We start from the raw sequence: 23,448 nt of genomic DNA, 5'->3' as shown, positions 1-23,448 counted from the left end.
TCTGCTTAATGTATGTTATATCTTAATTGATTTTATTTCATATGCCTTTGTTTTTAGGATTATTATAGCTTATTAGCAGCAGTTCTTTGCCTTCCAAATGCTGATTTTCCTAACATATCTTATTTACTAGAAGAACAAACAAAGAAAAAAAGTCTGTGGTTTGACTCTGCTTATGCCTTGAAGCCAGAAGTTACTGAAAATCATCAGTTTAGCAGTCATACATCCGTCTTTTTGCAGCTTCCACTGTCATAGGAAGCAATCTAAAGACTTTTTACATAAATGAAATAAGAAAAGAAAAATTTCTCTGTTACTCCAGATGTTTGTTTTGCATTAATATAATTTTGCATTAGTGCTTGTTACTATTTTCACTTCATCCTTTTGGTATTGATCATCTGCTTTTGATCTCACACACTGAGTTAGGACACTTTTTTCACTATGTTCAGGGTGAAGCTTTCATGCAAGCTATTTTTTACGACTGCTTGCTATCAACATAGAAGCAAAACTGAGGAGACTGGTTATTTATTTGATAAGAATGGAAATAAAGATTGAATGAGCACAGAACAACATTTTATTTTACAATCAAAAAGATCCTTCTACACCTTGAGAGGGGAAGTAAAATAGCAGATAATTTTTAAAAACCGTTTTTAAAAGTAATAGAAGGTTAAGTAGTAGATACTGAATGGTAACGATATTTTCATTAAACTGGTCTATTTCACATTTACTTCTTTGTTTTTTTAATAGCTGATAAGGCAGTATTTTGTGGTTTGGTACATATTAATTCTTTTGTACTATAGACTGCAAATTTCTGTTAAAAGTTAAGGTGATTTTGCTTTTATTTTAGAACTAAATTACCTGTATACACCAAATGGAAACTCTACAGTTGTCCAATTTACTTTCTCTCTTGATTCAAAGTGGGTGTTTTTGTGTTGCAAACTGTAACTCCCAATTCCTTTTGGCCAACTCCATATGCATCTGACTGATTATTTGTTTAGCAGCACTCAGCACACTGAACAGGGCAGGTTTTCTCTGCTGACGACTTTATTACCCATCTGCCGCAAAGCATGGCTGTGATATAATTCATTCTATTTACCCTAAAACAACAACAACAACAACAACAACAACATAATCACTTCTCATGGCTATGCAGTGTTATGAGAGGGAAAAATAATTTGATGCTTCATCTTTCAATGTCTTTTGCTTGTATGCAGGGAAAAATTATGTAGATATAGTCCTTTCATTAGAAACAATGCAAAAACCTAATATTTCTTCTCTGAATATACAGCACCAAGGAGACATCCCAGCATTTGGAAGGTACTTATTTCTCAAATACAATTAACCAGTTGATATAACTCCTTCATAATTTGAAACATTTTATGTTTTTTTATTTTACAGGATTTTTTTGGTAGTTCTGATTTAGGAAGGCTTTTTCCTTCTGTCAGGTTGAAGGGCTTTTTGTAGTAAGTCTGTGTAAATGGTTCACCACTACGTAAGACACCCAGCAAAAACATGTAAGCACTTTCCTTTCAAAATCTTCCAACAATCTTTCTTCTGTCAATCTTTACAGCACATCTTACACAGTTATAAAACCGGATACTGAATGTTTAGAAACTGTTACACAGATAGACTGGAGTGTGCATATGTGCGTGTGCATGCTCGCAGGGAGACAGTGTGGGTGGGGCAGGTGAGGAGGAAAAACCTGAATAACAATGACTTCAGAAAGCAGAGGTTAGAAACAAACATGCCTTTAAACAGTGCACACAGTTGTACCTTTCTTTCTGTAATTTAGATAAAACCATACCGAAAGTATGTGGTAAGCTAAGCATGGTATATCAATATTTATGCTGCTTGGAATTTATGAACCAGCAAGCTCCTATGCAAATGTTCCAGCTACATAAAGGTAACATTGTTTTCTGCACATCATGCTTCAAGTCATATGTTCTGAAATAAAGATTTCAAGAGTATACTGGCCTCCTTCAATTTTTATTTTATTTAGAAAGCTGTCATTTACAAGGCCAAGTCTCTACTCAAAAAACTCCTGTTTTAATGATGATGCATATTATTTATTGCATGTACTAGCTATGAATATATTATTTTAACAATGCTTAAAATTGGCTGGAAAATCTACAAGCATTCCCTTCCTTCTCATGTAGTGATCAACTCCTGCTCAGCAATTTTTCTGTGTGAGACACTGAAGTGAAGCAAATAACACATTTTTCTTTATATTGACAGAGTTGGCTATTTATTCAAAGTTCTTTGCTATTTTCATAAACAATGAAGTTAAGAATAAAATTTTCTACAAATTCAGGGTAGTTCTGCACAGACAATTTTCAGTTCCGTCAAGTGAAGCCAAAGTAATATTCCGGTGTTATGTTTATAGCCATCTGTGTAGATGCAAAGTCAAGTTTGGGCAGCTTTGATCTTGATAAGGTGCAGATATTTTGATGTGAAGGATGACTACCTTAGTTTGAAAGAACAAATGGATTAAAATGCTTCATGTGCTGGGAAGAAATGGTCAGAAAGCTAAGGCTCATTTAAAAATAGGTTTTCTGACTATAATCAGACACTAATTAGAACAACAGTAGCCAAATTTGGAAAGACTACACCTCCTAGTAACTTGTTCACCTCAATAACTTTTGAAGACAGCTCTACAAAATGAAAGAAATACAAAACTCAAGCCAACACCTCCTGAAAAAGTCACAATTCTTCCATGTGGAAGGGAAACTAAACTTAAAACATTTAGAAATATCAGAATCCCAAAAGTATATTTTCTGATTACTTGGTAAACCCAAGACAAAGTTTTCCTTACTGCTTCCAGGTTTTGTAGCCTTAATAGTAACTACCACGGTTGGTGTGACTGTTAAATGGTTACAGTCATACCTTTAGTGGTGTGGCTACTCAGAGAGGCAGAAACAGCAAAAAGGAGAGGAGGGAAATGTGGGTCTCCCTGAGGTCAATGGCCAAACAGCCATTTGTATCATGATTTCGTTATATAGGTTCAAGAGTCATAAGGCACCTCATCTTGGAAGAAGTGGGCATGCAAACATCTGTTCAAGAGTAGTAACAGCTCAGGAACTCTGGCAAACACAGATTCAGATTGGATACAAATGCTTACTGTCATCTGTGCATTTGTGGTTGTGAGAGAAGGGAACTTAAGGCTTTTATTTAGTTGGAAAAAGCACACCACCGGATCTCTGAAATGCTCTTAAGCATATATGATGCTTCTCTTAGTAGCTTGCAGTTAAATAGCCACCTTCTAAATCAACAAGGTGAAAATTGTGATATAAAAATTCATGGAGACCTTGAGAGTGAATTGTTAAATAGAAATCAGACAGTTTTGGTCTCAGTCTGCATGAAGTAAACCTGAAACTGAAATAAAAAACAAAATTAAAAATCCTTTAGTAAAGAAACATCTAATTCTTTTCCTTGAAATCTTATACTTGAGGACAGATATAGGAATAATTTTCTTTTCTTTGTCACACAAGTCTGCAGAAATTCCAGTAATTCATAGCTTAACTATTTTCCAACGCATCATGAATCAAATGTGCCTTGAAGGAAAAATTATCCCCTTTCTTGTAATCATGGGATTACTACAGTTTTGTAGAGTTGTAATTTCAACTGAAAAATGTAATTTTCCATAATATTGCTTGTGTCCCCAGATTAGATTTGAATTACTAGCCAAAAGTTCCTATTGCTATTGTAATTTTAATTCACTTTTTGACAGATAAGAACTTCAATATCTGACACCAGCTGTACAAATCGAGAAGTCATCCACTCTCTTGATATTTCTTTTCAAGATAAATTACCTAAGGACATTTTTCATGACCAGGTATTGGTTTCTACCTGTTTCCTAGAAAGGAAAAGATCAGAAAGGTGCATCTTTTGCCCTCAGTTTTGCCAGTTCCATAGTGAGGTTATCCTCCATTCTTTATTTGTATAAAAATGTTTCAATATAGTGCATGACTTCAAACATGTATCATGTGTTGTGAGAGTGTCTGGACAATGGGAAATGGCAAGTAATGCAGGGCTTGGGGCTCAGTTTCAAATTTATCATCTAGAAGCACATTCTCAAGTGGCTGACTAACATTATCTGTCTCTTCTTCCTGTAACTAAATACATCCATGTGAAATGCACCATAATGTGCTCACATCCCCCTCCCCACAATCTTAATTTTATTTATTGAAATTTCCCTCTTCTATTTAATGTACAGAGAAAAGTTATTTTGCACTGCCACCACTGCAGGAGCTTTTTAAATGATTCAAGGAAGTATAGCTTTCATTTAGGTTTGTGCCCTCCAGTCTGTTTATACTGGTCGATACACTTGTCTGAAAAATATAATGGATTAGCACATCATTCAACAAACTAGTCAGAAGGCAAGCTCAAGGCGACAGAGACCAAAAAGTAAATTACAGCCAGTAGAAGGGACAGGCCAAGCCTACAGCTAGGAAACATCATATCACTACAAAACCTGTATTCTGTGAGAATGTTACTTGAACTGAGATGGGTGAAAAATTTACACTGAAATATAATAAAACAATGAACTCCATGATTTCATACAAAACTATAAATTGTAGCGTTTGTGACATATAATGCAAAATGTGATTCTCACAAACGGTGCGTGCTACAGTCGTATCTCCTATCAACAACAGACATTATTACTCTGTAACATGAATGGAGTATTTTGTCTCCAGTTTAGTACTTTTTATTTCAGCACTTATTTAATGCATTTAAATATGCGCCAAACCAAACATGCCAAAAATCATATAACAAAAAAAATCTGTGAAAATATATCTTATATAGGTAGAACAAACACACAAAAAGATGCAATACAACTCCAAATATGGAAGGTCATTTTCCTTAGCTTAGATAACCTATCTAGATTTCCTAGATAACCTTCAAGGTGAAGTTCATTAGCTACAATTTTTAGCATATATGTAATTAATTAAACTCCTTTGTGTAAATGATAATTGTGAGTTATTTTTCTTTTTGAACCTCCAGCAGCTGATTAGAAAAGCAAAATCAAATCACTGTAGCTTTACTTCTACTTTAAAACTTGTGTTATTTGCAATAGTCACTTTAGCTATGTAACACATAAACCTTTTCACATTTACAAAGAGAAAAGAGCCCCAATGTTGTCATAGAGGTTGAAGAATATCATACCACTATAGCAACCTTTCAGAAAATTAACGTAGTAGATGAAATTCATTGCTGAGGTAGATCCTTTATCTCAAATGGAGGTACATTAAGAAGAGCTGTGTGTGCCATACTGGAAGGTATAAATCACACCATAATACTGTTAAGTAAAATCTTGAAAAGAGTTACAAACAACCTAGTACATGCATCAGCAGAGAAGAGTGAGAAACTACCTGCCATGCAGCTTCCAAACTCATGGATCTGTGAGAGAAAAAGCCATCTCTATAGAAAATGAACTGGTGCTATCATTCCTTTTCTACATTTCCATTCAGCTGTGCTTATGCATCAATTAGTTTTGCCTTACTCCTGCTACTTTCAGTTGTGCTTGTGTCTTACACATGACTGCAGGTATCAGGAAAGATAAGACCAGCATTTCAGATTTCCCTCATGGCCATAGCCCTGGTTTCACTTATTCACAAGATGAACAGAAGCAGATGATTTCTGGAACTCAATTAGCCTATCTCTGTTCCCCAGCTCTCACCACACAGAGTCACTTTGAACACCTTGTCTAGGATTCCAGAAGGAGATCATGCCATAGAGCAATGGTCTTTGAAGGGAACTCCCACACTTTTTAACTCATAATAGATGCTTACTGTTATTGGAGCCAAAGGAGCAAATGGGAAGCGAGTGTTTATATTTTGGACCACTGATAGTTTGCTTAATCTAGGTTATTTCTGCTCAAGAACTGTGTCAAGCCCCTATACAGTGCGGAAACCTCTTATAACTTTATGGATAAAATCAAGTGTATTCAATTCAAATATACTGTATAGTATAAATTTCAGATATGCTAACATAAATTTCAATTTCCTGAAGGGAGAGGCTCCACAGTTGACTCTTTTCAAGTTGTGTGTATATTGCACTGATATTCAAGTTTCTATTTTGGTAATGAGTTGGTTTGTAAACTCACATTTGCATTGGGATATGTCTATTTCTCAGTTGTGTACCCTTGCACACTACTTCTGGGACATCTACAGAAACACCAAAACCTTCCTTGTTTAAAGCAAAGATGCCAATTTTAAAATGTCATGCCCTATCACAGCTGAGGCCTCAATGTTCAAATATGCTGAGCTTTCAATTCAATATGAAATCTGCTGTTCTCCTGGCATGGGCCCAACAAGAGACTGATGGGTTTTGACACATTCTTCCCTGGTTTGTTTGTTTCCTGGGCAGGAGCTGTTGTTCAACACCAATCACTATTTTAGATGTTTAGTTACGTTTCTAAAATTCAGACTGTGCATACCTATATTTTAGATATATACAATATAAAAAATCAATTAAACATTGAGATCCATGTCCTACTTTTATAAGCACATGAAATTTCACACTTTTGAGCGACCAAATGATAAAGCAGACGCACACAACCTACGCATCAATTTTGGGTGTTTATAGAGGTAAACAGGGTATAAAGAAACAAAATAGTAACACACAATATCAGTACTTTTTACTACTGAAATTCAAGCATTGCTACTAAATGCATTTGGTCATAATTTTTCTCTCCAGAAATTTTGATTTTGCTTTGTTTTTGGTGAGATTGACACTGATTTTAATGAGAGTTCCTACAGTTCAAAAATCCAAGCCCAAATCCCTCAAAGATTTAACTGATTAGATTTATCATTTGTTTCACAGCTTTTAGTGAGAATTCTTGTGTTCGTGTTTCCAGGATCCTTTGTTATGACATATTAATCCCTTCCTCTGCTCATACTCTATTTTCCTATTTTGTTATGATTTATCTATCCTTTCTTCTACTCATACTCTTTTTATTTCAAGTTCAACTTGCAGCACTACCTTTTGTTACTGTTGTTTTAACTTATCTGTCAGAAAACTGTTTTCAGTTCCTTGTCACATTGTCAAATTTACCACTATTTAGAAATTTTTACAGGACACACATCTGTTTCAGACTGAAAAATTTAGAAAATTTCAGCTAAGGCTCAGTCTAGACACAACAGCATTTTTTTTTTTTTTTGCTCATGCTAAAGCACTAAGATTTTTTTGAGCACTCATCACATTCCCATTTCTATTACAAAATGGATCTGAAACTGGCAGATGGATTTGCCTTTATACCAGCAAGAGGCTATTTGCCATTCCAATAAAAGAACACTGAGATTTGTCCGAGTCATATGCCACTGAGCAAGCAACCACTGCTTAAATAGATCAATACAAACCTTCATTCTATTTACTTCTACAATCTACAATGCCCTATGCTTATGATCGGGTCCAAGGGTGTGATCTGTACAGTGACTCATGTGATTAATATATTGGCGTGATTTTGCAGCTGCAGAATAGGAGCCAAATAAGAGACAGACACCTAACCAAAGCTGTGCATTTCTGTACTCCTTTTTTTGCTCCTGGATCCTGTAAGACATGAATAACTAGACAGCCTGATTGCCCATATCTGGCATGCAGTCTCAGCGTTGTGATGGGAGCATGTGCTACTGCCACGCATAAGTGAGAGGGGCCAAATGAATATAAAGGTCTGTCTAGAGGGATTTCAGTTTCCATGGCCAAATCTCATTACATTCCATTCTTTGTAAACAGATTCCAACTTTCAACAGTTAACAGCACTAACCACACTGCACCTTCCCCCAGTAAAATTAAACGTGCTTCCTCCTACCATAGCTCTCAAGGACAGCCATGGTCCCAAATCAGAAAGCAAATGTACGTGCTCAGGGTTGTAAGGCTGCAGCTGGACATTCTTTACCTCCTACTAATGTGGGACAGTGTAGGACAGAGGTAAAGAGCTTTTCAGCACAACTTCAAGGTTCCTCTTTCAATAATGCACCCATACAGATTCATTCACAGAGATGTATTATACATAAATATATATGCGTGCGTACTCCTAGCTATAAAGCCAATATTCTCTGTAAGGCATCCTGCATTTTGTCATTACACTAGAGCATTTTTCAACACAACTAACAGAATATATATAAAAAAGAAAACTTAAAAGTTTGCCCATCTGGATTTATTTTCATTGGTGGGAGGGGGATGGCTAATCATCGATGTAGCATTTGTAAAAGGGCAACAACTTTTATGACTGAATTTTGAAAGGTGAAAAATATTCATCCCTTGTAAACTTCCTTTCCATTGTGAAATGAGATTCTCATAGTCACCAATCTCATTAAAAGTTAAAACTGTGTCTGCTTAGCATTAGCAAGGAATAAAAGGGTAAGAAATGAGGTGTCTATGAGAACTATAGCTATTGACATCATTGACCTATAAATACGTCCTCTTCAAGCTGATATACAGCAATTCATTATCCCTGTTTTGATATAATTGCTATTACTGAAAGCCCTTTGCTTTTAAGTGTTAATACAATTGCAGTTCATTTTTCAGATAATCTGCCAAAAAGAAAAAACTAATTTCTAAATATTTGATCATAAAAGTTGTCCCCAGCTTTTACAGATAATTTAGTCAAATAATATCAGATAATCTTAGAGCAGATTTAACAGGAAATTGCTAGGGACTCCATCTAAGCAGCATCCATTTGCACTTATATAAATGTACTGAATGTGTAGGAAGACTTTGACAGCTTGCCATATGTGATTTCATTCTGTAGCCTACCTACTTTACCATCAAAAGTTATATCCTTTGAAGCATTGCCAGAATTACTTTAGCCCAGTAGATATGCTAGATGTGCCCTTTAAAAAGCCATATCATTTCCTTTCGACTCTGACTAGTTCAATGTAGCATCTGCTCAAGTAAATTCCTTTGAAGGTTAAAACCAAAAAAAACCCTGTACTACAGCTCACTAAGATGTCCAGTGTTGAATGAAGACCATGGATACAAGAGAATAAATATGACTTAAATGAGACTATAAAAGAGAATCAGAAAATTATCAGCTATCATGGGCATATTATAGTTATACACACACAGAATAAATATTTGCATTTCAGGATATGTGTTTTATTTAAAATAAAAATAAACTCTGATTTTTTTTACTTCCAATACATTATGGTGATTGTTTATATGCAAATTCTGTTATTGCTGTGACATGGATGTTGATGCCATAATAAAGAATATCACACATCAACAACTTGATTCAAAATAGCAAATATAGGTATGAATGTATAATCTCCTTTAAAATCTTTGGGTTTTAGTTATTTTAAAAGACATGGTGCTATTTTCACAGCACCTTCCCAGCTACTCTAGATGATAATGAAGGGATAGGCCATATCATCTAGTATCACAATGAAGCTGTGGCATTTTAGAAATATTTTCAGTTTACCTTCTACAAATGCTATTTAAAATTGAAGACTGGTGTATTTAGAGGTGAATGGATTCCAGAATTACATGATTTTCTTGGTTGCTAAATTGAAAATTTTCCAAAACATATTAAAATGGTAGCGTCCTTTGTAGTCCTTTCGAAACCCTACAATGTCAATTTTAATTAACGAGCTGTAAAAGTTACATTTATATATCTGAGGTTTTTTTTCCAGTTTTACTTATTATTCTTATTATTTCACAAGAATTTGCACCCTCATTAGGGAGGTTGCAGACTTTGCTAATCTGCAGCGATTTATCACAAAAGCATCAGGAGAATGCAGACTGGACTGTGTCAGATCTAGTCACATCACTGTCCAAATTAGGCACAGCACTAACGTGCTTATACCAGTTGAATAGCTCCTAACCACTTAGAATGGAAAAAACATAATTTGTTTTGCATCTGTCTGTTGTAGAGGCCTTCCATCAGACACATAAGCTCTTTCTTCGCAGTCACAAGTGTACATAAACCTAGAGGAATGTAGTGATATCAAAAAAGAAGAGGAGAATAGAACAAGTATTAAGGAACCTACTTTGATTTAGCCAAACAAAACATCTGGAATAAGTTCAATTTGAAGTGTAAAAAATTCTTTCTGTAGACACATTTTTGCCAAAAAGCAGGAAAGATAAATCATTACATTTGCAATGAGCATGAAAGAAGCCCATCTCTAGAAACTGGAATTTGCTTATGTGCATTTCAGTGATTGAATTATTTTCTATTAAAAATTCTTCCCCTGAACTGCCTTCTGTTGGGAAGGCATTGTACACTTAAGCAACAATACATCAAAACTTGATTTGGGAGCCAACAAGAAGACAGACTGAATCAGAAGAAGATAGGAAACAGATGATAAAAATATCATAATGTCCACCTCTCCCAAACATGCAACTAATAAAATGTATACCTTTTTCACTACATTTTTTTAGCCAACCACTCTGATCCTGAAGATTGTTATGTCTTTGGAATGCATAATTCTCAGTGGTTAGACACTAGCTCATCTGCATACATGGTTGCAGTAAATAAAGTATATAGCAATTACAATTAATGCAGGAATCCTCTAAAATGCCTTAACATAATGTTGATTCCAGTTAACTGAATCTGAATATATAAAATTGGAGACAGGACAAAGAAACTGAGCTATCATATGACTAAAATGTTTTAAAACTTGCAAGCAAACTATAACAAATAAAAAACAAAAAAAGAGAAATCACTGCCACTCTTATTCAAAGTAGTAGTTGCTTACAGGGACAGAGGGATTGCTCATTAACTTACAGAATATATCTTCATTCCTAATGTAAAATAACAAACATATTGGCAATACAGAGTAAAATGAGAACCATTCAAAAATCTGTGAAGTCTCTTCATTGCCTTACAGGCTGTGGATCAGACTCATGTCATGTCATGAGAAACAAACATAGGAGGGAAAGCTACTGTTTCTCCAACCGAATTAATGAATTTTAGAAAAGGAAGCATCTCTTCCTACAAACTTTCAGTCATGACTCATATCTGATGCCTCAATACATAGAAGACATCCATTTACAATTTTCATCATATCTTTCTTATGCATACATTATGGAAGTTCAATAAGAATACATGGATAGCTCCATTGTTATTCAAGGAATCTCAGGAATGCATACAGCTTTGTGTTTACCACTTCTGCATGAATAAGTGCTGTCCCAAATGAGACATCTTTCTGAAACCCAGTATGAAAAGGTATAGACTATGCCTAACTGTAATGGTTACATCCTAATACAGCAGCACACGGTCTAGAAAATACTTGTCACCCAAAAGACCCAAAGACAGGATCTTAAACATGAAATAATTAATATAGGTAATAATTCTGTCATACATTTTATTAGTATAAGGTCAGATTTATTAACACAAAGGCTTTAAAAGTTATCTGGAATACAGTATGAGCAGAATACACCATATTAGTTTACAGATCCATGTGATCCTGTTCAAATAGAGAAATAAGACAGTATTTCCCCTTTATATCTTACTGTTACCACACCTTAAAATATTATTGCCAATCAGGTGGTTTGATTGTAGCTTCAAAGGCCTTTCTGTAGAATCATGATATTCCCAAAAAGTCTCAGACATCTCCTACACATTAAAGTACATTTTTAGCATTCATGTAGCTAATGGAAAAAAAGTACTTGAAAATACAAAGTCACAAAGGGTGCAAAACCCTCAGAATGTTAATAAGCCCTTTAAAATATTATTTTCATAAATCTTGAGTAACTTGGAACCAAGTTACTCACTCTTTGAGCTGATGCTGGGCTGTGAGTTCTAAATATCAAAGGTTAGCAAAATTTAGGTTGGTTGTTGAGGAAGAAGCAGCATGTCTCCTCATGAGGAGGAGTAGGGGCAGTGTGCTGTTTTTTTCTGTCTTCCCCTTCCTGCCTGCTCACACTAGAGATGTATTTCTTTTGTCTGTCCTCTCATACTAATCTGATTCCCCATCCCACCAATATATGCATGTGCCTCCTATCTCTAAAGGGAAGATAAGTCGTGCTCTTAGACATGTCTCCTCATTGTTGAAGGCAGTCATTTTCTTTCTCGCCTTTCTGCCCTGAATTTCTAACTCTGGGCAAAGGAAGTTTATCACTTCACTCTGTTGCCATACCTGAACTCTTGTCTGGGAAAAATGAATTCCTAGTTTTCTACTACCTCATCAGGTGGTCAGTAGAAGTACCCCTCTGCTGCATAGCTGTTTTTGGCTATGCCACTACTGCTAGAGCATGCTGAGTGGTGGGATGGGATATCAGATTTCGGTGGCATAGCTTGTAAAATGGCAGTGAACTGGTTCTTCTGTGGATTCATCTGCAGAGGATCCTTCTGTGGGAGTGCCATGAGAATGATAAGTAAACATCATCCATGTGGAGCTGAGTTACTCAGGATGAATGCAAGCAGTTCTGAAGGTATGAGCAGAGAGAACTTTTAATGTGAATGTTAAGGAATTCAGCTGAGCAAGTGAGATAAAGTACTGGCTCACAGAAAGCCTGACAAGTTTTCTGCTGCTCTTTTTCCCTGTCCCCTAAATGCAGAAAGCAACCTGGGAGCATTCCCTTTCGATCTGTGACTCAAGCAGGAAGATGCTGTCAGTTGCTGTGCAATTGGAAGCACAGACGGAGGAGGTCTCAGATGGCATCCTGGTTCAAATGCCAGAAGGTAATGCAGGGAAACATGGGGTTAAAAAGCTAAAGCAGCATAGGTCTATCTTAATGGTGAAGGTGAACAGGGAGTGACAAAAGAATATAGATTAACACTGGAAGGGTAATAGCACATGGACATGATTGTCTTGAATTTCCATTACAAACCTCGGGGATTAAGCAAAATTAGCCTCTGACTTGGGAGGTTCTCTTGGCTAGATCCCATCTGCAGTGAAGACACTCTCCACAGAATTTGAAATGCTTCTGTTCTCTTAGCAATTCTCTCTTCCCAGAGTGGTAATACTCTGTTAACTCTGACTGAACACAGAGCAAGTACAGCCCTGACCAAGGCTGTAAAAATACATGATGTTGGCAAAAGCAGATTAAGACATATTTCCTATCCTTTTCCTGAGCTGCTTGTTCCTGTTCTTGTGCTTTCATATGCAACCCCTTAGCTGGACTGGTAGAACTGTCAGTGAGGATTTGCAGCTGAAAATATCACTGAACTGATCTGAGTTTAAAGTATGTTTTTTATATTTCATTTTTGCAGCATTATTTTTTAGCCCAGAATCATTCAGTGATTGTGTTTTTAATATATATGGGCACCGTTTTATTCCTGTCATAGCCTTAAACCAACCCTTGAGCATCTGTGGATTGACCCACCCCTCTCAAGTGTTTGGAAAGGAAGTTCTGCCACGTGAACCCATACTGCTTCTCTGCTACGAATCCTGAATTATTTCATACAATGGAAAATATTTGAGTTATGATTTTCACTTGCCCTGACTTAAATACGGATGTAAAAGAAAATCAAAGTTTATTATCAGTGCATTGCAAAAGCAATGAAAGGCATGTTTTCTTACTATTAATATTTCTTATTAATTAATTACAATTTATTTATTTTTAGAAATAAAATTTTCATCCATCATCAGCAGAATGACTTTTTGAACTTACTATTAAAAGGTAGAGAGCTTTTCTCCTCAACTCTAATGTGCTGGAAAAGCATGGAAAATATCTTTAGGGCAAATTTGAATGTTCCTCACCAGTATCTGGGTTTTTTCCCCCCAATTATTCTACAGCCATTTGTTTTTAGAATATTCTCCAACTTCTACAAAAATACATTGAAAAGCAATGCAAAGAAGATACCAAAGTACTCTGTAGCTAGTTTGGATAATATGAATCTTAATTCAGGAAAACTTTTCCTATTTGCTTTAATAGGAAAGAGAAACATAAAATACCTAAATTGTCTTACTCATTTTCCCCAGATATTTTTATTAAAATAATCTGAAACCACTGAATCCATCAGGAAGCAAATGGTCTGATTGCTAATATTTTCAGTCTTATTCAGTAGTGGAAAGAGTTAAAAACTGCAATGAAAATACCTTATCAAATACTTTCTTTTTTTTTTTTTTTCCTTTTTTTCTAGCAAAGGCTAGAAATTATTAAGTGACATAAAAAGTCTTCAGCCTTTAAGTGTTAAACCAATGAGGCTATATTTTATTGCATGGAGAATCTGTGATTCATTTTAACCAGTGAATCCCTTCTGCATAAAGACTTTCAATGTTTCAGTCTCAATGGCTGGTAAAATATGTTCAAAAGAATAAATAAGGGAAACATGATTCTCATGTAAAATGACATTCTGGATTCCTTCAGTGAACTCAACAGAGAGCTATATTCAGTGAAGCCTATAAGACAATACTGTTGGCAGTATTTAAACACACTGTAAAAGAATAAGCAAAACAGTGGGATCAGTAACAATAATTTAATTTCAATAAAAAAAAATCATTAAAGCGTCACCATGTATTGCATTTGGACTCACTACAAAGGGACAGTCAGCGGATTATTCCACAGATTTCTAATGCTGAAAATTCTGATGGCATTTACTAGCATAACCTTTCAACTCTGAGCACATCAATAGAAGCAGACAGTGGTTTGAAATATGATTCCTTGCAGATAGCATATCCTCATTCATCTGACTGTGGTGCTCTGTGCTCCATTGCACAAACAGCGGCTCACCCACTTCTGAGAGGACACTAATAAAAAAGGCATCAATTTTCAGCTCTAGTACTACTGTGATCTCTTTATATGTTCGACATCCAACATTAAATTAAAATGCTGTTATAAATCCTACTTTCTGAATCTGGAATGAGTGTTGGGTTTTTGTCGCATGAGACTGCAGCAAATCTTGTCAAAAGCAAGGAAGCACGTCTTGTTCACTCAGAATTAATGTTGTGGATGAAAGAAGGAGGTAAAAGAGGTTGAATACGGTGAACTGTGGGTGTCAAAGGCAGTGGGTAAAGCAGCTTTGGGGTACCAAACAGAGCATAACATTTGCTGCTTTCAACAGATTCCTAGTCAGTAATTGTAATTAACAATTACTAACTGCACATGAAAAATAGTTTGTTCATTATATAAAGCACTTTCAAAAATCCTGCAAATTTTAAAATGCTGTTAGTCATCACAGTTTGGGCAATATATTCCTCTGTGCAAGACAAAACCAGTTTGGCAATAACCAGGTAAAACAGGCTAAGTGTTTCGGACCACTTCATGACCATACAGTGAAGGTTGTTACAGAGTGTCTATGCAAAATTATGCATATTGATGTTGATGTTCAGGACTTCTGTCAGGTTGTCATTTGCACTTGAGTTGTCTTAAAAGTTCTTGGGTTGGGATAGGGATTTAAAACAAAGCAAACAACAACATAGAGAAAAAAATTATTAGGCACTGATATGAAATACTGTGAGGACGGCAAAAATAAAGCTGTGAACAGTGAGGGTGAGAAAGAAAGCAGGTGGGATATTTCTGCTATGTAGAAGAGTGCCATACATTTTGGAGTCTTTCAACTGTGTCTGATAACCTCTAATGGCAGGTATCCTTTCTCCTTTAAGAGCTAAGCTAAACTACACCGAGAAGGCAATAATGGCTTCAGCAAAGATACTGTGTCTATAGATATTTTCTCCTGTTCAGTTCATTCATAATTATGAAGAAAAGAAACAAGCTTGCCTTTTTGGGGGTGGGGGAGTGCCTTCAAGAGTGGTTCAATATCTGGATCGAACAGAGGAACTTTTTCCCCCTAAGGATCCTGCCTGAAGAAACCTTGACATGCACAAAGTCAGAACCTAGACAAAGTTGCCCTGGTGAGAACGATAAGGTCACCCGTGGGATTGCTGAGATTATCTCTGTCAAGCACTTGGACAGCATGCAGTCAAATGATGCATCATGCAGTCATTTTCGGGGGGGAAAAATCAATTTCTTCAGCAGGTCGCTATTTGCTTTTCAAAGTGCCCTTGTAGGCCTTCACCATCAAGCATTTATCAATTTAAATGTTGTAAATTGATAATGTGCCACTGTGCCTTGTACTGTTTCTGAATTATTTTGATACTTATATTTTCTTACTGCTCTCAAAATCCTCAGAGCTTCTCTATTTCAATAGAACTCCTCCCTTGTTCACTTCTTTTAGCATAAAACACAACAGTAAATTAATATTCTGACAATGAATATAAGGAAAAATAAAATTAAAGCCCCACATGATCAACACAGAATTTCCCAGGCTTTTATTTGCTATTTTTAAATGGGAAAAACTATTAAAAATTATCAGTGCTAGTGTACCAATTTACTAAATGAGCACAAACGATCATTTTATGCAGAAGTATCTAAATTCAGAACACTAAAATAATGACACCATCACAAAAAGAAAAAAAAAAAGGCAAGTTCTTTTCTCAATTGGTTATTGTCTAGTTTTGCTTTTAAAAAAATTACAGTTCCTAGATTTTGTTATTTTTTGCTTTATTATTATTCTTATTATTTTGTTAATGGTATAGGAAGAAAATAAGGTAGAATTTATAGAGTCAGCGCAAGTGTCAAGATTGCTCTATATTATTTTTTAAGCAAACAGAGCACAAAAGCAATCCTTTAACCATCTACTAACCTCAACCTAACTTGATTTGCATTGAAAAACAGGTAGAGCATAGTAGTTGAGGTTTGTGCTTTGTAAAAGCAAAAGAAATACATGGCAGTTGCAAAGCATTCTTAACCTCCAGTGATTTATTGGCCCTCAGCCAAGTTATCAGGGGAATCTAATTCTTCTTTATTATTCAAATAAACCACATTTGGCACCATGGTTCCTTTTCAGAATAGCTTCACAAATAGAATGAGTACTGTCATTTATTTGACCTTGTACTTGTGTGCTGTAGCTATAATTTTATTTGCCATTTCATAGAACAAATGCACAGAAAGCCAAAATAAGGAGATAGGTTATGCTGCTGGTAGCAGAGTACACATGTAATATACCTGTTGGTTTTGCCTGTTTTATTTTCAAAAGGATAAATTCTCAAAATTTTATTCTTGTTTTCTTCCTGTTTCGTCTGTATTATCTATCTCTTATTATGCCAGCAGCTGCACTGTTCATTTTTAGTGAGCTCTCTTTTCAACAGGCCAATCTGCAAACCTGCTCTGTGGCCTGGACAAGAAGGAGCAAAGGTAGGAAATCTTTTACTTTAAGATGTGGACCTCACAGACAGGAAACAACGGATACTATCCTTGCTGAGTACAACTGTTGTAAGAGATGATTAAGAACTTGTTTCCTGAAAGCAAAAACATCCTAGACAGATTATTAGCTCATAATATTTTCTATTGAACCTGAAACATCGTATGTCAGACAATTTTATCCTTTCTGGATAGCACATTTTTACTCTATCTGGTTCTCAATAGATTTTTCTCCTTATTTGTTACTATTTATGTTTCAGCATATGCTTGATCTAAGTTTCAAACACAGAGACTTTTCGAGAGAATTGCAGTCTCTTAGGGAAGCACTCATACTGACTTCTAAGTGCTGGAAGGAGGGATTTGAATGTCTCTTCAGTGCTTAGCCATTTTCTTTTGAAATCTCATGCCATTTCTAAAAGGAAATCTGGGACTGAAGATTCCAAAGATGGCAGTTACCCTGATATCAAAAATTACCAACTGACTTGGAAAATGACTAGATATATACGAAGAACAAACTGTATTACATCACTAGAGAGATCCAGCGTATAAAGATGCTTGTATTGGCTACAACATCACAGATCATGTTGTCCAACTCACAGAAGAAATCCTGGCCATACTGTACATTTCTAGACGTTTCTGGGTCTTTTAAGAAATACTACAGTTCATGAAAGAACTGAAAAGTATGTTGAACTATTTCAACTTGCCTCAAGTATAACTGAGCTGTAACAGTTAACATAGACCTAAGTCAATTTACTGGGAGATTGTTGGTCCATTTCTGTTCCTTTGACCTTTACCTCCTCTCACTCATTATTTTCAGCTAACTGTCTTTTCCTAAACTTTGAAATGTATCTCTCTTCTCTGAAATGGCTCTAATTGCAGTTCCATGGTGTGGTCTAAAACATACATCTGCCAAACTAGCTTAAAATTCTTGGTTAGCATCAGCAGAAAGAAAAATTATTCAAAAAAATTATTCAAAATATATATGTTGATGGGTGTCTACATGACAGTTATATTCATTGCAATGTCAAAAGGATATTTATTACAATTTTTGTTTACTGTTCAAATATACTGTTACTTTTGCCAGGGGTAACTTTTTTATTATCATTTCCAGGCTACCTTCCAAGATACTGTTTTATCAGATTTGTTTACTATTAGTCCTGCAGCTATCTTAGAACATCAGCATCCATTTGTTTTGCACCACCGGCTCTAAACGTTCAGAAAAGAGCAAAATTGACTACCATAACTGTTTTCACCTGCTGAGATTCAATACAAGAACTGTTTTCCTTTAACTAGGAGACATGAGATTTTGTTTTGCAAATAAAAATATATATTTTACATTATTTCCATGCATACTAGTTGGAAAAAAAAAAAAAAGAAAAAAAACCTCAGCAAACAAGGATGAATTCTTAGAGAAATTATTTGACTAGAAAGTAAGACTCCAAAGTCAGCACTTGATGATGATATTTCAAATAATATTGTACACCATAATGCCTTTAAGTGCTACATTGCCTGGAGGTTCTATACAAATATATACTTTTGGAGTATCAGCATAGGCTATATCAATGTTTACTTGCAGTGAAAGAAATATGACACCACATGTATCACATAGCACCAATTCAGAAATTCAGAATTCACAAGTATTTTAAGTTTGGTGTGGTGAAAACTGTAACATTTCCAAGTATAGTCTGAGAAATGGTTCTATGGATAGACTTGCTGATATTTTTATCAACAAATAAGCTTTGACTAGTGATTTAGTAGGAAGTAGCTACAGCACTTCTTTTGAAATTATTAAGAAACTAGCTATATAATGCTGTACCAAGGGAACAATATATCAAAAATATATAAATACCAGAAGCCTGAGAAATACAAAATGTCTCCATAAAGGCAGAAGAGAAGAAAAGGAAAAGTATCAGATATTTTAGTAGATCTCAGTAGATTTAATTTATTATTCTATAAAAAACCACAGTACTGGTTCTGATTTTTGGTAATTTTTCCATCAGTACTTTCAGTGGTGAACTCACGGAAATATTTGCCCTGATATATCAAATACTCTAACATGCAAAGAAAATTGCTTCATTTATCTGAACTCTTTCTCAAAATGCATATGGATCAAGATGAAGTGCAAAGTCTTAACAACATGATGTGAGTTCAGAGTAAGTAGAGATTTATCAACTCTATAGTTTGAAAGACAGTGGCAGAAAATGCTTTTAACAAGAGACTAACATAGGGTTAAAGCCAAATTTTTCTTGAACAGATGATATTTCAGATGGCCACACTATTCCAGATGCATCAATTTCCTTGAAAATCCAATCCATATATGTGCATATGCTGTGCTGGCAGGAGGACTGACTGAAATGGCCAAAACCCAAGAGCTAATATTCTTTTGGCCAGAATAATGCAATTATTATTTTCCTAGCTATCAGTCTAAGCATACAGAGCCATCTGTTATGCAAAGCAAACATACACATCTCAATTACAGAAAATGCAGTTGCCTTGACAGAATTTGGATTACACCACTAACCAGGGCTGTAAAATTTGTTTTAAGCTAGTGTATAATGGATGCCTTTCAGGAGTTTCCTAATTAGCATTTACCTGCTTAAACTAATTATCCATCCTTCTTCTTTACTGGCTTATTAAACTTTGTTGGATACTATGCATAAACCAGATTAATATGAACATAAGACAATAATAAACATTAAAGTTCCAATTCTTTACTGTATTAGCAACATGGTGGTGCACCGATTTCAAAATGTGAGATTCTTGATACTAACTCCCAAACAGATTAAGTCAGGGATTAAAGTCTATTACAAAACGAGGGACTTTAATGAGAGACAAGAATACTGATATGAGCTAGAAACAGCTCTTGTTTCCATTTCTATCATTGGGTTTGCCAAAACCAGCACAAAATAACAATTACTGAACTTATTACAGCCAATCGCTTGTGTGTTCTTTGAGGACTTAATGAGCCTCTATTCGTATTCTCACCAGATAATATTTAAAATTAGTCTTTTTTTGTCAGAAAATATTAAAATTTCCCATTTAATTGTTGGTGGGGTACAGCAAAACTGACAGTAAGTAGCCTATGCTAAGCATTGCTTCCTCATAGCTGTGTGGGTCCCAATTTAAAGTAGCTAAAATAAGTATTATTTCAGTTTTTCTTTTCCTTCTAAGGGTGACTGCAGCAGAAGTAGATGGTCCCACTCTGAAAATCATCATGCAAAATATTTCTGCTTCATTTCTAAGTGGAAGCAGAATGAAGCTATCAATCCTAAACATTTCTGAATGCTGCAGGATTAGGAATAAGCATTAACAACCAACTTTTGCCCCTGTTCTGTCCTGCCTTTTAATCTTTGAAAAACAGTCGTCAGCAATTATATGAAAATAAAAAAATCCCAAACCAACCCCCCCCCCCCAAATTATGATATTTTATAAATTCATCTTTTCATATTAGTGAGCATTTATGAAAGCATCAAAATGTGTCCTTGTTGGAACCCTCCCTGCAAGACATTTTAATGGTCTCTTTCAGCATTTCTTGACTCCAAATGACTCTCTGTCATCGTGTCAGCTCCCTGGATAATGCAGGGTACTCCATAAACATCCAGTAATAGGACACAAGGGAAGTACTATTAGAGTGTCCCTTTCCTATCAGGTATAGAGGTTTAAAGTTCAAAACAACTGAGAAAAGAAACTTCATTTGTTCTCAATAAATTAATAATGATCCTTTGTGGCAAAAAGTTTTCATACACATCTCAATGTTCAATACTGATAGACAATTTTTACTTATGTCTCAGGATGAACAGGATGCAACTTTAAACAGCTAATTCAATGATCCATGCAAAATACAGAAACCAAATTATTATTTCCTTAAGAATGATAAACAGAAGAATGCATCACACACAATTATGTTCTAGAATTGAAAGCATGTACTTACTTGGGACAGGCCTAAATAGATGGAGACAGTTTCTGAAATGTACAAAAATTTTCCTTCTTGATTTAGTGCAAATACAAATCCATCCAGGGACTACAGCATAAGAGGAAAAAAAGAAGTGAATAGATTAATAAAAAATTCCAAACTACAAATAGAAATAGATTCAAACAAAGGCATCACAGAATAAATTGAGGAAAATATTCTGACTTTTATGAGAGTGCTTCTAATTTGAACCCTTAAGACAATTCCTTTATATTCTGTCTACATATTAATAAACAGCATATGAGTATATTAAGTTCAAGTTGATGAGTATGTTACTAAATTAATTTACTGCCATGCTTATATCTGTCATATACTGGATGACATTAATCTCATTTGTTTTATAGAAGAAATATACCAAAATAAAATGCTCTTTTTTTCATGAAGAAATAAATAAGGACAACAAACAACCTCCCAATTGAATGGTGTATGTAAAAAATCACCCCTCATTCTTCAGAATCAGAGCAGAGAATTTCCATTTCCAAAAACTCAAAAGGAGAAAATAAAATCCTGCCATCGCTCAAACCACTGTGGACCTCAATAATTTGTAAATTAATTGAGGATTACACACACATGCACACACATGCACGCATACACGCACACACCATTTTCCTTTTGTGAGACAACAAAGCCAATCAGCAGATTACTGTCAAATATGTTTACAGCTTAGGTCTCTAGAAATGCTATGAATTTCATCCCTTTGGTGTAAAAGTCTAGATCAGATTTTACTTTGACAGGTTCAAGTCTTTGGATGTGGTTTCCATTGCAACTGCAAAAATCAAAATATAGCTACAGTGATTAATGCATACCTTTTGAAACATGAGTGCAGTTAATAAACAAAGGACTAAATTCTAAACTGACACAGAGTAAATCACTGCACATCAAGAAGGGAGTATATCTCTATGAATAAGAGAAAATTTTTGCTAGGAAGGAACTACTTTCATGCACTACTCATTTCTTTACCTTTCTGCCTTTTATGAGGGTGATTATTGGCAAACAATCTTTGACTATTGCAAAAGTAAAATCACAAAATTCCAGAAATTAAGAATGTTGTAACAGCTCAGAAAATACAAAACAGCCCAAATGTTGGGAGGAACAAGGAACAATCCCAAAAATCCAATCCCAAATATCCCCTTGTGATAAAAGAACATGTAAAGGAAATTTTAACTGTACCATTTGAGAGATCAGCCTGGTTTTGGAAGGAAAAAGCACATAAATTTGATCAAGATACATGATGACAAAATCATTTGATCACTCCTTTCAAATACACAACAGAGATTTCTGAGGGGTTTTAATATTTTTATTCTTCTGCTTCTTGACTAATTTCTAACAGGCTGCTAGTCAGAAGCTGTCTTTAGCAAAAGTTCACCCCTCTCTGATGTAGTAGGTAGTGGAATTAGTTCAAAAATCAGAGTTTTATAGAAAAAATAGACCACATATTGGAATACAAAGCCTCACTAAAGACACGGCATTAAAGAAAGACTCTAATTTATATTTATGAATTAATAAAAATGTAAATCTGCATAGATTTCCTTCATGTAAAAACATTTATATTATGCAAGTAATTTACGGCCTCTTATAAATCATCATCATCATTTCTTTTTCAAATTATTAACATCACTTCCTTGAATTTTTAACATCATTAACAGGCAGAAAATTTGGAACAGCGAAGTTCAAACTTAGAACCATACCAGGACAATCAAAACCTTTGCACATCTGATCTCTCCCACTATGTACAATCTCTTACTCAGAAAAGTAGCTCTTTAAAGGTCTTAGTTAAAGTATTTCTGATTCTCTGCTCCGTGCTCCTTTGAGGAAACTGGTTTAAACCTCTGTTACACTGAGAAGCATGACACTGTCTCCCCAGCCACCTGTATAGAACTCCATTGTCCACAAACAACAAGAAGTTGTCACACTGCCTCAGACTGATGGCCTACCTGCAGCAGTCAGTTTCCCTGTGATGCACAGAGATGCTTCACAACAGTGTTTGGAATATCCATATGGGTAATGACAAGCCTACCAGAGGTTTCTTACTAGCCTGATCTTAATAGTTGGCATGGCTGTGTTATCTTCCTTAGAATTTTTTTTTAATCTTGTTATATTCTTGGCTCAATGATATCTTGAGGAAAGATGTTTCATTGGTTATTTGTGTATCATATAAAAAAAAACCTTCCCTCTTAGTTTTTTATATAGCCAGGCTTTTTTTGTGTGGTCCCCTTGCTCTGTTTCTTGAGAACGACATACAGCTTAGGCATATTTATGATCTGCTTAGCACACTGCATTAGTGTGTAATTATCTGGCATATCTGGACAAAGTTTTGTAAGAATTCTCTGAGTCAATGATGGTTTTTCTGCTTCTTTTATACACATCATCTTATTCAGGAATTCAGGCTTAATAAAAAA

The 23,448-nt window shown here is 35.2% G+C and overlaps 1 protein-coding gene across 8 annotated transcripts in view; it reads right to left on the bottom strand.

Annotated features, from left to right (window-relative positions):
• NPAS3 (neuronal PAS domain protein 3) overlaps positions 1–23,448 on the bottom strand; it is a 599,417-nt gene that overhangs the window by 161,189 nt on the left and 414,780 nt on the right. For all 8 annotated transcript variants that reach the window (XM_069017784.1, XM_069017790.1, XM_069017786.1 and 5 more), the window contains one exon: positions 21,011–21,100. In XM_069017784.1, coding sequence (XP_068873885.1) covers positions 21,011–21,100 — 90 coding nt within the window. The remainder of the gene's footprint in view (positions 1–21,010; positions 21,101–23,448) is intronic.

Source organism: Aphelocoma coerulescens, chromosome 5 (assembly GCF_041296385.1).
Source record: "Aphelocoma coerulescens isolate FSJ_1873_10779 chromosome 5, UR_Acoe_1.0, whole genome shotgun sequence".
In the NCBI taxonomy this organism is placed as follows: domain Eukaryota; kingdom Metazoa; phylum Chordata; class Aves; order Passeriformes; family Corvidae; genus Aphelocoma; species Aphelocoma coerulescens.
This window is presented reverse-complemented; position numbering and strand designations above follow the sequence as displayed.